Source organism: Perca fluviatilis, chromosome 4 (genome assembly GCF_010015445.1).
Source record: "Perca fluviatilis chromosome 4, GENO_Pfluv_1.0, whole genome shotgun sequence".
Classification (NCBI taxonomy): domain Eukaryota; kingdom Metazoa; phylum Chordata; class Actinopteri; order Perciformes; family Percidae; genus Perca; species Perca fluviatilis.
In genome coordinates this window covers 32,445,711-32,462,802 of record NC_053115.1, presented here as the reverse complement: position 1 = coordinate 32,462,802, position 17,092 = coordinate 32,445,711, and the positions used below count along the sequence as shown (strand labels likewise).

Genomic DNA, 17,092 nt, shown 5'->3' with positions numbered 1-17,092 from the left:
TTATGCCCTTTTTCTCACAGAAAGAGTTCTATTTCAGTCTTTGGACCAGATATATATAGAAATATTGGATTTTTTTACTCCAATACATTAATCAGATTATTATAATTAGTTACTAGTTACTAGTTACTTTACAGATTAGGACTTTTGCACACAAAACACATGTAGTTTATACATTCTGATGTTTTATTATAAATTAAACTACCCAAAAATATAATGGCCTACAGGTCCAGCTGAAATGATTAGACCATTAAACACACAACTGGTTGGATCGTTTCCAGTTTCTAAAATGGGAGGATTTTTCTTGTAATACTTTAAGTACATTTTCCTGATGATACTAACATACTAAGTAACATTTTCACTGCAGGACTTTGACTTGTAACGGAGTATTTTTTTTTTATGTCTATACAGTACATATATATTGGAAACACTGATTTCCCTTATCTTCCTGCCATAAATTGAGTCCTGTGCTGTTGTCTGGCTCCCTGTAGGACCGGGTTATCATCAACCGCCTGGACAGCATCTGTCACGCCATCCTGAAGGGGAAGTGGCCTTCGTCAAGTGAGCAGTACGACTCGCCCGGCTCCCTGGTGGCCAACTCTTGCCTGGCCAACAGTTTAGCCCAGCAGCAGCAGCAGCAGCAGCAGCACCACCGGGCCAGCTTTCTCCCCACCACGGCCTCCAGCTCGGTCCCAGGCCAGGCCAGGGCTCAGCAGACCAACCTCGGCCTGGGCTTCTCCATCCCTCCCCCTCTCACAAGACTACCTAAGGTGAGAACATCTCTATGACCCAACGAATGTATGAATGAAAAACTCCCTTTTGTTGTACATATCTTTGCATCTATCATCCGTCCACATGTATCTCCACTATCTCATGCCATGGTTCATTCAGGTGGTGTCCAGTTTGCTCGGCTACCGATGCTAATAGTGCTAACAGACTCCTGATAGCTAACGGACTTACAAGGACTCTGCAAAAAGTGCATCATCGCTTTGAATTGTCCTTTCTGTGCTCCCAAAGAGTATTGTTTTTTTTAAGTCAAAAAAGATTCATAGCTCAACACATGAACTATCTATCTCTGTTTAGTCAGAATAAGGGATCGATTGATGCTGGTTTTTCAAGGCCGATGCCGATTATTAGTAGTTCATAAAACCGATAACCGATATTTGTCAAATTAAGATTGGATTGTTACAAACTCAACAACACAACTTTGTTTTAATGCTTTAAGCAATTATTTAATAAATGTAAAAACTTTGAACATCAATACCCAGTAACAGATAGTCGGTGACGGTGTTGTGGGCGGGACATTAAGTCAGACTCAGGGGGACAGACACAGAGCTGCAGAGGAGCCAAAGTAGAGCACTTTTTAATTCATTAACTTTATCTGTTATCAGGCAAATAAAATGCCGATGCAGATAATCCGCCAGGGCCGATAATCGGGTCTATCCCCAGTCCGAATACAAAATACTTTAGTGTCAAATGTAGAGCAGGTTTTTCAGGGAGCACTGGGCACCTCTAGTCCACACCATTACTTTGTTGCTTCTTTGTACAGTTCCCTGTCGCTGTAATGTGTACTGTTGATATTATACATGTTGAAATCAGACTTGGGCAGGTAGTCATATTGTAAACAATTTGTTTAACAGGCATATATGTACAAGACACATGTACCAATATTAAGGGGATCAATTGACCCAATTTGTAGTCTGACTAATTACCTGTAGGGCATCGTTCCCAAAATGTTGCCCTCCGTAGATACCAGGGAACAGATGGGTTGAGAGCGATTTATTTTCACTCCATATCTCATGCTCTCAGAGGTAAACAAACCAGGCAAGATCAGCTTTGAAAGCCTGAAGCAGCTTTCCCGAGAGGAGAGCGTAAACACATTTTGAAACATCTGTCGAAGTGTAGGGCTCGTGTGTTTAATTTTTTTTTAACACCCAGGTCTGGTTGACAGCCACCACTGTGTCGTGTCTCAGTCCATATGTATGTTTAACAAAGCCATCGTCTCTCTCCCCATTCTTGTCTACCCCTCACCCACTCTGTCCACTTTGGCAGTACATGTCGCGGGGCGGCGCATGTGGGCGCGGAGCTTGGCGCCTCAACTCCTTGCCTCTCTTACAGGAGAGGCTCGTGGCTCCTCCGTACCTCCCCGAGCTCAAACGAGCGGGGGGTCGGCGGTCATTTGACTACGAAGCCGCTGCCGCTGCAGCCGCCGCCAAGGTTTTAGCCGGGAAATCGGCATGCCATGCCGCCGCCACCACGAGCTCCGGCGGCGCTACTCCGGTGGTGGCGCCGCCCTCTCACCGCACGGGAGCTGCCATGTTGATCAACGGCTGGCAAGAAACGGCCATAGATCTGACCAAGGCGTCCGGAGAAATAAGCACCACCAGTGGCGCCGGGACGGGAGAAGCAGTCGGCCACCACGGCGCCGGCAGCTGTCACAAGCTGCCGCCTCCGCCGCCGCCCCCCATCACCGCGCCGCTGCAAGGCTCTGTGGGAATGGACATGGCGGGGATACTGCAGGCAGGGCTCATCCATCCTGTTACGGGCCAAATAGTTAACGGAAGCCTGAGGGGAGATGACTCACTGAGGAGGAGGAGAGGGAGGAGGAGAAACGTGGAAGCACTGTACTCTGAGTTCACCAAGAGCAGAGGACTGCACCTCCCAGAGACACAGGTGGGTGTAGGGAGGAGTAAAGGCGTAGCGCAAGTTCTGATTGTTGTGTGTGCTGCACTGTGAAAGGTAGAATCCGCAGCTCGGGCATTTTGGGGGAAAAGGTTAAATAAAAGAGATTGGATCAGAGAGGAAAGTCCTTTGCCCTAATCGGGTTTTCCAAACTTTAAAACGTACGTGTGTGTGTGTGTGTGTGTGTCTGTGTCTGTGTCTGTGTGTGTCTTTCCAAATGCAGGGCCGATTGGAAGTGATCAGCCACTCCTCCGTCTCCTCCTCCACCTCCTCGCCGTCCCCGTCTCCCTCCGAGCGCCCCGCTGGCCCCCCCACGCCGTCCTCCTCCTCCACCCCCACCCCCACCCAGACGCCTCCTCAGCCAGAGATCGTGGCCATCGACCGAGAGGCGGCCAGCAAAGGTCTGATCGAGTGGCTGAGACAGAATCCGGGCTACAGCATGGATCTCCCCACGTTCGCCCACGTGAGTCCGATGTAGTGCCGCACGATATGACGAAAGCGTGCCATATGTGATAACGTTGTTGAATATCTGTACTGCTTGCGATAAATAAACATATTAAAGTGTACTCAGTTCTGCATTTCTGCTACTTTCAGTATTCTGCTTAGAAACCGCAAATTGCTTGTTGAATTTAAAACAAATCATTTCCGACATTCATTTTTTTTAAACAAATTAAACATTGAATTGAATATAAAAAAGCACCACTTTAAAAAAAGTGACAGTTACATTTTAGAGTGCAGTTTTCTACTGATAGTGTCTTTTGAGATATGTCGCAGCCTTTCACCATGTGTTTGTTGTTTTTTTTGACACTGTTGGTCTTTCACATTTCAACCAAGTCTGCCATTTCCTTGGATTTGAGCTAAACAAATCAATCAATAAAAAAAAAAAATATATATATATATATATATATATATATATATATATATATATATATATATATATATATATATATATATATATATATATTTACTGTCATTAATTAGGTTGATTTCGTTAATAACTTGACAGCACTTGCATGTGTATTCTTAACAAGTTCATGAACAATTCTCATGCATTTCCTGTATTTCATTTTAATAAGGTGAAAAGAAAACATTAGCTGGTAAAAAGCCTGTGTGGCTATTGGACTGGTGGCCAAAAAAGTAAACTCCAGGCCCTGGCTACGGAGTATGATTTAATAGAATCCATGTTTATTTTTTTATTTTATTATTATTATTTTTATAGTGTCTGTTTACCATTTCCTACATTACTTGTTTTGAGCTGCTTTTTTGGGGACATGCATGTGATTGTTTCTCTCTTACATCCTCCGTCCTGTCCCTTGCCTTCCTGTCTGCAGTCTGGAGCAGGTCTGTTACATGGTTTTGTGGAGCGTCCCAAGCAGAGGAGACATCGCTGTAAAGACCCGACCAAGCTGGATATCAACTCTCTGACGGGGGAGGAGAGGGTTCCTGTTGTGCACCGAGGCACCGGACGCAGGGTAGAGAAAAAAAAAACACACACCACACACACACACACAGTTCAGTTATGGGAAAAAGTAAACACTAGTAATACAGGCTGCCATGGAGTTGAGAAAGCAGGAAAAATCTGAATCAGTGTTATTGTTCTAATATTGTGCGGGTTTTTCTGCCTTGCAGCTTGGTGGTGCTATGGCTCCGGCCATAAAGGAGCTATCCCGGTGGCTGGATGCCAACTCGGAGTACTATGTAGCTCCAGACTGGGCTGATGTGGTCAAACACTCTGTGAGTATAACAAATGTACTTCCTGCTGCGGGCATTAATAACATGCAGAATTGTGAACATGAACAATAAATGGTGGTTTTAATCGTCCTTTTTGAAAAATGATTGCATTTTTGGACTCCATTTCTAACTTTCTTCTTCCCATTTTTACTACTGTCGTATGTTTCTTCAAATGTCCTCAAACTCACGTTAGGTCCATCCCTTTTCTGTACTCTTGAGTCACTGTAATCTACTAGCTCCATGAGCGTTAACCTCTTCCTCTCCTCCCCCTGCAGGGTTTCCTCCCCGAGGGGAAGTTCTCTCGGATCCTGACGGAACCCGTCAACAGAGACCCGGGCTCTCGCCGCCGCGGACGCCGGCCTCGCAGCGAGATGCCTAAGCCCCTGCTGTCCGTCTCCGACTCGGCCTCATCCGGCCTCGGCCCCCCGCTCTTCATGAACGGCGGATTAATTGGCAGCATGGACTCCATGGTGGCCATGCAGAACCTCCGGGGTGCTATTCCTGGGATTCCCATCTCCGGCATCATGGCTGCTGGATTCCCACACGGTTTCTCCGCAGCCGTCCAAGCGGGCGGAGCCGCCGGGGACGACGCCAAGAACGGGTTGAGTATGTTACCCATGATGCTGCACGGCATCCCGCACCCCCATGGGGCTGGGATCCCACAACACGCCTTGTTCAGCGTTGGCGCAATGATGGCGCACACGCCGCCCCCTCCTCCTCACCCCAGCTCCTCCTCCTCTTCTTCTTCATCATTGTCCGCCGCAAAGGTCACCACGACGACGGCGCCGTCGACATCCGACGCAGCCAGCCCCTCGTCCACCACGCCCGCTGAGAGAGAGAGCGCCGCCTTTTCCGGCTCTGGCAGAGGAGAAAAGGAGCAGGCCCTGGAGGAGAAAGGAGCAGCAGAAGCCAACAAAAGAGCGGCGGAGGCGGCGGCCGTCATTACCTCCACCAGCAGAGCCCACGTCGGCGCCGCGCACCTCGGAGCCGGCACCGGCAGCCATCTCACCTTCAACCCCTTCCTGATCCCGGGCATGTCCCACGGCCTGCTGTACCCGCACATGTTCCTGCCCCACGGCGGCATCATGGCGCTGCCCGCCATGCCTCCCGGCCCAGGCGACGGCTCCCCGGGCAGCCCCAAGAGGAGGAAGAAGAGGGAGAAAGAGGAGGAGAGGGAGAAGGCGGCGGCGGGAAAGGGAGAGGAGCGAGAAAGTACAGTCAAGGCTAACGCCAGCTCCTCGTCTCCCTCCGTCCCTCCCTCTACCTCGGCTCCAGACCCAGGCCCGTGCGCGACCGAAGAGGACGGTCCCGCGGAGCCCCAGGAACCGGACTCCCGTAACCCTCCCGAGGGAGCGGCGGCGGCGGAGGAGAGGGAGGAGAGATTGAAGGACAACGGGGGAGGGGCAACAGAGGAGGAGAAGCGGGACGCTGAGGAGCAGAGACAGGCGGAGGGAGAGGATGCGTAGAGGAGGAGAAAACTGCGGAGAGACGACCACTTCCCGCTCCCCTCCTCCGGCCTCCCTCGCCGCTCCTCTCTCGACTGAGCAACAGTGTAAAGTTTGTGCCGTGTCTGTCAGTCAATGTCCATGTAAAGACTTTTATTATGATGATGACTAACGATAACGATGATGATGATTATATTCAACTTAGTTCTGTTTCTATACCAAGACCCCACCCACCCTGTCCACTCCCTCCTTGTATACAAAAAAAAACAAAAAAAAACAACCAGTGTAAGAAATGATCTTCTGTGTATTCTCCCCCTTCATTCTGCATCGAGACTGAGTCGGGAGGGACACTCAATAGGAACACACACAGACACACACGCACACACACACACACACACACACTGCAGGCAAGCTTTGCTAACCAAGGAGCAGCGTTGGCGGTAATGATTCGGTCATAAGCTAAAAGTGATCCGAGGTGGTGTGTTTGCAAAGTTCTGGACTGGTGTGTTTTTGCGCGGACTAGAGGATGTGTAGCTCAGCTGTCACGAGTTTGGTTCTCTAAAGTCGGTCAAATTTCTCACCCCAGTTTATATACGTTTATGTTTGAGGTCCAAACCCGAGCCAGAGTACTGTCTTGTTATGTTTGACTTTTGCCACGCTCCACTAAACTGAGTGATATTTTTTTTTTTTTTTGGGGTGGGGGGGGGATTATCTCTGTGCAATGTTCAAAAACCTTGCAGGCTAGATGAACCGGGAAAGTGTATGTTGGTAACCAACATTTCCAGATACATGTGACACTACAACACCTCTTTCTCCTCAATACTAAGGGAAAACACTGATACACATAAACCTAACATGCGAGAGCTATACAAAAACGCACAGCAGCCCAAATTTATTTCAAAGGGTAGCCCTTTTGAATATCTCTTAAGTCGTCTTGATGTGACTCAGAGAATAAAAGTACATTTAAGAAAGCTGCCAAATCAGAAAAAATAAATACATTTGTTGGTTCGTTTTTTACTAAAATTGAGAAAATTGTGACTGTTATATTGACTAGAAGGTCCAAAAAGTCACAATACAAGTGAGGTGAATAAATCCAAGGCATGAATGTTGTATCTTAATTGTAAGATAGCATTGTCTGCCAGCCCCCCACATTTTAAATCCTGTCATTCATGTTTTTTTTTCTACTATTACAAACTATTAATGTCAATACTATGCCATTGCTGCTATAACTTCTTTTTTGAAAGAAGTTCCGAGAGTTAAAAGGTCCTTTACTCTTCACACTATAGTAACAGTCCAGATTTCAAGAACAGGAAAACGTTGAGTGCAACAGATACTCACAACCAGAAGAACTCCACATTTTGCTTTTATTGATAAAAGCAGAGAACAATCATGAGATTGATTTGTTTCATTACTTTTTAGATCATGTTAAAGATGTTTTGTTTAAACTCAGAAGCAAAGTCACTTTGAGAGATTGCCCCTCAAGTGTTCAGCCCTAATCAGAGGAAATGAAAGACAGAAATTCAAGAGCTCTTTCGGGGCCACCAGGGGGCGGTAGGAGGCAGATTTGATTGTATCCTGTACTGCAAACACAAGGGTGGAGGGATTGTGGGAGAAAAGAGGAGAAGAGGCTGTTTTTTAGTTTTTTAAATCGGAGTCCCAGATGAATTTAACTTAAAGCAAATCAATACAGTGGCTCATCAGGAGTAGTGTTAAATGACTGCTGCAAAATGGATCCAATCATGTACCTTGTAGCATCATGGCCCTTTCTGTGTGGCCCTACTGTCTTCTCCTCACGTTTTTATTCTGTGTTCAGAGAGGTATTATCCGCACATCGTTGATCATCTGTCCAGCGAAAGGGAATAGTCTGTTCTTACAGATAAAACGGGAAGGGGAGGGTTGAGTGCCTCGTCGTTGCTCTTCGTCTCATTTCTTTTCCTCGGATTAGTTTTAATAGCAGTTCATACTAAGAGTTTCTAAATATGTAAATCTATCACTGTATATTGCTGTTTTTTTTTTCTTTCTTTCTTTCTTTCTTTCTTTCTTTAAATGCACCATTTATTTCTTCCGGCTTTCGTTTGTTCTCCATTTGGAAAAAAAAAAAATACTTGACAGATGCAAGGGGGATTTTTGCATTGAGTTTAGTCCCCGTGTTTTCGGTATTAAACAGACTGTACTGTACATTAAATGGATGCAAGTTGCTGGTTTTTATTCAGTCTTTTCAGAACAGGGTCTGTATTTTGAGGGGTTATAAGTCAAATGTTTCCGTTAATGATGTTGGACTTCACTTTTGTTTTGTTTTCATACATGAAAACATAATTTTTGCACAATGTCTTTTTGTGAATGTTAACCTGTTTCTGTACCGTCTTGTATTTCCTTCATGTGTGTCTGGGAGTGTGCGTGATGGCAGGAGAGAGCGCGTGTCTGTGTGCATGCATGCGCACACGTTTTGTCGTGGAGCTGTGTTTCGACTTCTGTCTCGTGCTTACAGGTCACATTTCTTGTTGGGGGGGCTGGGGGGGGAACAAAAACATAGTTGTTGCCTTGTCACACCTTTGTGGCTACATATAATTTATTATACTTTTATTTTGCTTTGCCAAACTTTCACCAAATATGACATTCTTTTCTCTTTTAGTTTCATTATGTATTATTCAAAGTAAAAATGCCTTATTTAGCAAGTATGTTTTGTATAGATGTTTCTGTTACATCTCCATATAGGGACATGTTATCGTGTTTGTGTTCAGTTTGTCCTTTGCCTTGTATGCATACACGGCCATTGGTGATGTGCATTATCTTCAAAAGCCAACAGTAATGCAAAGGTACCGCTGTCCAAATCACTACGTTAATTCCCGAAAAGTCAATCAGTCATCCCTCAAAGCACAAATGGAGAGTTAACAAAAAAGGGACATGTTTTCTTACCAGTGCCTCTAACATGACTTTAAATACTTTCTCTTTTTGTGGGCTTCACTTGGATACGATGTTGACATCACATTTCCGTAGTGACATCATCCTCAAGATAGTGAAAATGTAACTCTTTGTTTGATTTCACTATACGCAGATGATGCTGTGCTGCTTGTTGAAGGGGAATTCTGGATTATTTCCCAGCATTATGAGTCATGATAACATTTTACTCAACAACTCTGTTGTAGAGATTTGGAAAATCAATATTTTCGCTTTGTATCGATAGTATTGGATCGCTGAGGATTGAATCGATATATCGATCTAGATGTATGTTACACCCCTAGTTGGGAGTGAGAATGGGTTGCAGTTTCTCAAATCTCTACAACAAAGTTGTAGAGTAAAAATGTTTTGGGAATGAGATGCAGTTTGTGCAATACCGGAATTTCCCTTGAAGGATGGCTGTTTAATCCCATACCATTGTCTCAATGAACGAGGCCTTCTGTTTGGTATCCAGCCCATCTAGGACGGTAATGCACACACAGTATGTGTCCAACTCAAGTATTTTGATTGTTCTTGTGTGTTTGCTAAGATTCCTTGGAAAAAATCAGAAGCGGAAACCAGTTGTCGCGTACCACAGCTAGAGCATCTGAAAAAACAACTTTTAATTCCACAGCCCATGTATGCACACCATTTCCTGTTACTGGCTTGTTCCTGTGTAAAAGCTTGAAACAAACTGGTAGGTGTGGTGTGTGACAGCAGTCGGAGGTTGTATTGTCCGTTCGTGTCACACCATGCCTTCTTTAACAGTGTTCTTTCTTTTCATTGAAATCCTTTTTTTGCTAAACTGAAATGTTCTCCAAAACGGTCACCTCAAAATGTTGTAAACGTTTTTCTCTCCTATCATAAATGATGTATTTATTGTATAGTTCTCGTCTTTACATCGTAGTCTCATGACTGATTAATGGCTGGGTTTTTTTGTTACTCCTGAACGTCTCCTGAAAGACGAAAGCATTTTGGTTCACATGGAGGCTTTACCCTCTGCTTTTCTTTTTGCAGCACTCGTCAACCTGCTAATCTGCGTTTGAAATGTAATGACATGGTAAAAGGTCCCCAGAATACCTCCTGTTTATTTTCCATATGATAATAATCCAATAATATAATCTAAAATCCCTCTCTGGGGTTATTGGGCTGAATCCCTGGACCCAGGATGCAGCTGATCCAAATGATAAAATGTACATTTGCGTATTTTCTGACTACATTTCCAGAGATGACTGAAAACTATCAGAGTCTCCAGCAGACATGGCAGTTAATCTGCTCGCTTCAGAAACTGAATATCTGAATAAGAAAGCAGGCCCAGATTTACACAATTTTAGCTCCAGGTGCTTTATTTATTTCTTTTCCTTTTTTCTGTATTCTTTTTCAAATCATTAATACTGGATTGTAAGTCCTTCAGATCCAGGTGGAGAATCCTCCGTTAGATTTCAAATATTTACATCCATAAAAACTAAATGAGAGAACAGGTGCTGGATTTCGTGGCCTGTTGAATATTTTTTTTCTCCCTTTCAATCAGTTCTAAACAGTTTGGTCTTTTAAAATGACCATGCCTAATTAATGTTTATTACCATCTTTTCGCTGGCTGTTGGCCTGACTGGTTCCAAGTTAGTGGGTAACCAAACTATCACATGCTGGTTCTGCCGTTTGGTTTCAGCCGCCTGCGTCACGGCCATCCCACTCTTCTTGATTGCATTTTAATGCTGCTGCTGTTGTCTCCGATTTGAAGACTGACCATTTATTTGGATCCATGAATCCATGTCCGCTGATTTGTAGCCAAGGATAAAAATGAACTTTTTCGGTGAGTGAAGCAAATCTACCAGCCACTTGCATATTTGACCAGCATTTAGCTGGTAAATGGTGCTAATTTGGAACCCTGTTTGTAGCAGACTGTGACTTTTGACTTCCCTGTAGAAGGAGGCCAATTGTGGTTTGTGATAGGACGAAGATCATTTGAAAGAACTAAAAAGGGGAATGTAGCCGGGTCTGGAACTCTCGTAACCGCAGAGAAAATCCAAACACACTTCAAAGGCTTTCCAATTCTGAAATAATTCTTGTATTTCCCGCTTAAGCTGACAAACATTTTATCTTCCGTTTCTGCAGCGTGAGAGCGTGGCTGCCTGGATAAATGAACAAGAATTAGCTTCTTAAAATGCAATCAAACCATGTCATGCCATAGCAACACTTGTTTCATTCATAAATTCTTCCTGAGTTAGCTTTTAGCTTGTTGTAACCATTTTGTTTTTAAGAGGCACGCAGAAGAGAAACTAGCATTCTCAACACTTGATTTGTTATAGAACAGCAGCACGAACATGCAACCTAAAATAATACCAAAACATTCAAAAAATCGATGTTTGACCCACTGTGTAAGAGAGCTGGAAAGCAAAGATTTGAATCAGATGATTGCAGGGTTTGGACAGTTGATCAAGGAATGGGAACTTCACATCTTCCTCCTTTATTTATGTCTGTGAAACCAGCCGGCTTACTATGACAAAGAGGGCAAGGTAAATCATATTTGACAGTACTAGCATCACTGAACAAAGTGCAATGTAATCCACAGGGAAGTTGTTCTAAAAAGCGGAGAAAAGACAATAACTGGCTGCTCCTGACATCAGAAACCTGGTCATTACTGCGTAAGTGATACGGTGGGGTTTTTATTTTCTTATTTGTAACTATAGCTCTCTGTATTCCCATGTGGACCAATCTCATGAGTCGAGACATGGTATGTGTGATCTTTTATTGTGCAATAAAAGATGACTTTCAACTTTCCTTTGTCCCCGGTGAGTAATTCCTTCATTCTGTGGAGATTTTTTATTTATTTTTTATTTTTTTCATTTTGATGAATCGCTGTCGCTGTAATTTCTTAATTTTGTGTCGAATTTCAGGTTTGTCGACTGTGGTGACCCTGGTGTGGTCTGGCAGCCCGTTCACTGTGTTGTTCTCTGCACATTGCATGCTGGGAAAGACTGCAGTGGCCCTGTAACGCTGAGAAGGATTGAGCAGGTAGAGAACCAAGATGCAATGAAAACTGTCCTACACAACCGGTGAACACATAACCTGTTTCATGTCTCCCAGTTAGGGGAAAGTACCATATGAAGACATTTCATAACCACATTTGCAATGTCTTGTACTGATCGTGTGTGCAGCTATTGAACTAATCTATATCCAAGACGTTCCACTTCCGGGATTGCTCTGGTGCTGCCGGAAATTCCGCCGGATGACCCTAATTTTCGTCCGGATGTCCATCACCTTCCTCTTTCTTTGTGTTGGCATTCTAAACTGCGGTGGATTTCTGAGGACTATGGTTAACTGCTCCTCAGATCTCTGCAGGGTAAATCCAGACAGCTAGCTAGACTATCTGTCCAATCCAGTCTGTTGCACGACTAAAACAACCTTTGAATGTACACGTGTTCCACCAAAAAAACAAGTTCCTTCCCGAGGCTATTTTGTAGAGGCACTGTCTCTGAGTCTGGAGCTTACCACCACCCGCCCAAGACGATTGTGATTGGTTTAAAGAAATAAACCAGAGCACGTTTTTCTCCCATCCCGGAATGCTGTGTGGACTAGCCAGACCTTCCTCCGCAGCGCTGTGGAGGAAGGTCTGACAAAGCGAGACTAATTGAACTATAATCTACCACTACACCCGTGTAGAAATTCTCCTTCAAAGTTCTCCATTCAACATTTTACTTGAGCAAAAGTACAAAAGTATGAGCATCGAAAAAGTCAAAGTGCAGGCCCATTTCAGAATAATATTATTGGATTATAATTATTAATTAATTCATGTGTAAGCATCACTTTAAAGGATGATTTCAGGGGGCGGGTGGGGTTTCAACCTCCCCCATGCATTGGTGTCTAAGTGACTAATGTGATCAAAACTCTTTGAAACTGGTCCAGTATTGAGTGAGAACGCTGTAACCGGCAGCTGTGAACCGGGCTGCAATGTAACCTTATTGAGCAAATGTGCATCGTCCTCTAAAAGTTCTGTTTTTGCCTCCGACGGGCTCAGATTATTATTGTAAGTGTCCGACAACATTATGGAAAGGATCACTTCAGAGGTTTTTTGTTAAAGAGTAAGATCCTTTTTGTCTAACCAGAAACGTCCCCGAAATCATCATCGCCAAACTCACCAGACTAAATAACGTGACATTTAAATAATACCAGTGTTTTCCCTGGGTTTGTGGAAGACATTTGGCGGGAGGGTTTAGTCGTCCTTCCTCAAGAAAATGTAATGTTTTTCATTTGGAAAAAACAAACCGTTTCCCCGTACCTTTTGTATCTCTTTGTGGGTTTTTGTGTCTCTTTGTAGTCGTGTTGTGTCTCTATTTGGTCATTTGTGTTTTCTTTGGGGTTGTTTTGGGGTCTCTGTGGTCATGTGGCATCTCTTTGTTGGAGTTTTGCGTCTCTTTGTCACATCATTTTGGAACATTATTATCACCATATGTGTCTAAAACGTTGGAAAAGCTAGAGCAGATAATCAATAAATAACATTGAAAAGGCTTAAAGACACAACTTAAATCTAAAGAAGTCCAACTACAATCATTAGATCTGGGGAAAGTCTTTTCGTTACATTAATTTGGTTTAGGTGCTGCCTCAAACAGCTCGGGTGCTACACCTAAACCTTATAATGGGGGGGGACTCTGAATACTTTAAAAGGTCCGTCTCTGTAGGGATCCTTTCCATAATATTGTCAGACACTTGTGACAATGTGAGCCTTTCAATGGCAAAAACAGCACTTTTAGTGGATGTAAATTAAAAATGCGCAATTGCCCTTTAACTTACATTACAACTTGTTCTGCCACTGCCAACTGCAGCGATCTTCTTAGACCAATTTAGACACAAAGACATGAGAAAGTAGTGTCCAGGTCGGTTTAAAAAAAAAAAAGAAAGAAAATAAAATAAAAAAAGGAAGTTCCTCTTTAATGTTACAGCAGGTGGGGCTAATTTGAACTAAGTTATATACTGTATGGTGTCTTAATCTATAATAATACATCAGAAATGTTTTCCTTGATCTCAATGAGATAAATATTTACTATGAAAGATTTATTAGAAGCTTTATGTCCACACGCCCGGTCACACATTCTTCACAGAATGATCTTCCACATCTGATTTTTGTCAGATCTCTTGTGCTCGGATGCTGCTGCCGCTCTGGTTTCTAAACATTTAAAAAGGGATTTGAAGTTACAACCTGTAAATATTCTACGGTCTTGAAAGTTAAAACAGCAGTGACTGAATCTGCTGGAGAAGCATTCATTTGGAACTGGGTTTCTTTGATAGTTTCTAGGTTGCGTTTGATAGGACGTTTAGGTTGAGTGTAACCGTTGTAAAACAGCCTTTCTATGATATTTAAATGTGTACTTGACCTGCTTTACATTATAATATACTTATTTAAATGTGGTTGAAACAACAGTTAGTGTATGTAACCTATCTGTATATTCTCATAGAGACATACATACATACATACATACATACATACATACATACAAGGTACAGGATGCTAAGGATTTGATTAAATACTGTCTGTAAATAGTGGTTTTCAATAAAGAATTGTAGAATTTTACAATGCAAATGTTTAAAGGCCGTTTTCTCAAGATGAGTTGTGTTGCCAGAATCTATATTCTGAAGGTTTTTACCGAGGGCTTTGTTCATATATCATTCATAGCCTGATTCATACAACATTTCTGTCCTACAAACGAGGCGACTATTGATTTGCTGTTTACAGTTTTTTCTGATTTATGGAGTGATGGAAAGCGATAACCAAAATCCCCTCTGTAAAAACCTTTTGACGCTAATATGTCAACAAAATGAAACAACCGGAGCATGTTGAACCTGGCTTTTATCCCATGTTCACGTTTCTGTTCTGGAAACGAGTGCATATTTAATAAGATAATGCATCGTTTGCATATTTAAACATAGAATTTAAAAAAAACTTGTAATACGAAGAATAATTTTTCCTAATGTAAGTAATGAACTGGGGGAAGTTTAATGGTGATATCTGTTAGTTAAAATGCCTTCCCTGTTTACCTGCAGTGTAGTCTCATGTATGCAACACATTTACAGAAAGCAGAATTTCTGTACTGAACACAAGCCTGCAAATAGAAGAGTGCAGTCGGTGGAAATATGCAAATTAAACTCTGCCCCATGTCTGCAGCATCAAAATATATACATTTATTGGAACAGTACATTCATGTTATGGAATAAAATCCCATTTAGTCATAGAAATATTGATAAATACATACAACCGACAGAAGCTAGCCAATGAATCCCCACATCTTCAGTCATGCTACTCTTTCCTGGAGCTGTACTTGTGCTTTACTTGTGCAATATCGGATAAGACAGGCTGAATATAAGGCTGGCGAGTTAGTGAATACAACATTTAATGCATATATTTTCTCCGTCTATATTGTCAAAAACATGTCAACTAAATACTTGAAATGTGATTTGAAAGGCAAAGTGTGAAGATGAACTTCCTGCTAAAAAAGTTTAACTGTGGGAGAATTCCTTCTTTTTCTTTTCTTTAAAAAAATTTTTTTTCTTCTTTCTTTTCACAAATACAACACGTTTGTGAAAAACAATATGCAACAATGTTTTTACAATGCATTTACAGCATTTTTACCTCAAAAACAGGCATCCAGAAAAAAAGTGACATTTTATTGAGATGAATCAGAGACCAGATTTAAAAACATGACTTTTAAAGTTTACTGACCTGAGGCCTGTTCTACGAAGCAAGATTTGGGGTTACCGGGGTAGCTTCAGGTTCAACCCAGGGTTTTGTGTATCACGACGGTGGATCACTTGTTACCGGGTTAAATCGCCGTGGTAATTTACGATGGACACATAACCTGCTCCCAAGCAGGTTATGTGTTGGAGATTAGAGACCAACCGGTGTAAAAGCACCGCCTACCGACCAATCAATACTCGGTTGATAACGGCGTCACCGTTCTTAGAAGACCCGTTGGAGCTCGGTGCGCAGAGAGAGAGAGAGAGGTGCGCTCAGAAAAGTTAAAACATTTAGAGACCGACAACCCCGTTAACAGTCCCAGATGTTAGCGGAGAGAATTACGTATAGGCTATTTTTTCAATATTTTCAATGCGCACATCTGTTTGAATTATGTTTTTATATTTTTGATTTTCTCTCACGATCACTATCCACTGCCAGGGTTGTATTTCTTTGCTATCTTTCCTCCTGTTTTAGGAAGCTGTATTGCGTTTTGCCTGTAAAACCGTGTCTGTGTTCTCCATATTCATATAGACTTTGCTCTTCTTATGTAAAATATGCGGCTCTGGTAGATGTTTGCGATTGGTCGTGCTGTGCAAACACCGCCTCTTTTATGTGAACGTGCTCGTCCCTGGATTGAGAAGCCCTGGGTTGATTTGAAATAGTTGATAACCACCGTCGTGACAATTTTAGGTTATGCGGGACCGCGGTTGTTAGGGTTAGGTGAAGCCGGGTAACTGAAATAAATCCAGGGCATGTTGATCTTGATGCGTAGTACAGGCCTCTGCTTCTCTGTATTTAGAGTTACTGAGTGATGAAGTTGTGATTTTTCCTTATTTTCTTCACCTTTTTTTCTTTTTCTTTTCTCAGAGTTTACTTTTCTACCCGGGCCCCTCTCTGATTTGGAAAAGACTCCCAGGACACAACAGGTAACATATAACAAAAGGGACACACAAACGGTTCACTAACTGCAAATCAGAAGCCTATCCTCTTTATTGAATCATTATTTTTGAATTGGATATATATTTCCTGCGTTTGCTGCACCTAATAGTCATCTGCAGGTGACACCACACCAGAGGCAGAGTTTGAGATTAGCATCGAACGCGACGATGAGTGGTTCAGTTTCTTAGGTCGCCCGTACCTATTCGAGCCTGAATACACGGACAAGGAGCTACAACTAATGGAGGAGAATCAGAGCGCTAGCTAGCAGCGGTAGCGATAGCGCTAGCAGCAGAGAGTAGAAGCCAGCAGGCAAGTGTTATTTAAATAAACTCCTGGTGTACTTACAAACTTTGCAATCCCTCGTTTTATGAGTATAGAACCTATTTGTACTACTGTAAAAGTTTGGTACCATTCCGGGCATTATTAGTGGGGTAATTTACGATATACACCTTTTGGTTCCATTAGCGCCTGCACTAAGCCATTCGGCTGATAGCGGTAACTCGCCCAATGTTAGACCAAGGGAAAAAAGCTTATGGGGGGGTATTTGGCTCGATGTCATGGTGCAAAGGACCCTAGGGTGAAATTACTCCCAACCATCCTTTTAAATTTGTACTCCGTTACATTCCAACCA

At 42.9% G+C, this 17,092-nt stretch overlaps 1 protein-coding gene and 1 long non-coding RNA gene across 2 annotated transcripts in view; both read left to right on the top strand.

Moving 5' to 3' along the window:
* chd6 (chromodomain helicase DNA binding protein 6) overlaps window positions 1-6,536 on the top strand; it is a 167,259-nt gene extending 160,723 nt beyond the window's left edge. Inside the window, exons 41-46 of the mRNA XM_039797126.1 lie at window positions 489-767; window positions 2,050-2,670; window positions 2,903-3,142; window positions 4,011-4,151; window positions 4,309-4,413; window positions 4,686-6,536. Of these exons, the coding sequence (XP_039653060.1) occupies window positions 489-767; window positions 2,050-2,670; window positions 2,903-3,142; window positions 4,011-4,151; window positions 4,309-4,413; window positions 4,686-5,876 (2,577 nt within the window). The 3' untranslated portion in view covers window positions 5,877-6,536. The remainder of the gene's footprint in view (window positions 1-488; window positions 768-2,049; window positions 2,671-2,902; window positions 3,143-4,010; window positions 4,152-4,308; window positions 4,414-4,685) is intronic.
* A 23-nt stretch (window positions 6,537-6,559) lies between these two features.
* LOC120556794 overlaps window positions 6,560-17,092 on the top strand; it is a 46,002-nt gene continuing 35,469 nt past the window's right edge. Inside the window, exons 1-2 of the long non-coding RNA XR_005638892.1 lie at window positions 6,560-11,807; window positions 16,390-16,448. This is a non-coding gene — a long non-coding RNA (uncharacterized LOC120556794). The remainder of the gene's footprint in view (window positions 11,808-16,389; window positions 16,449-17,092) is intronic.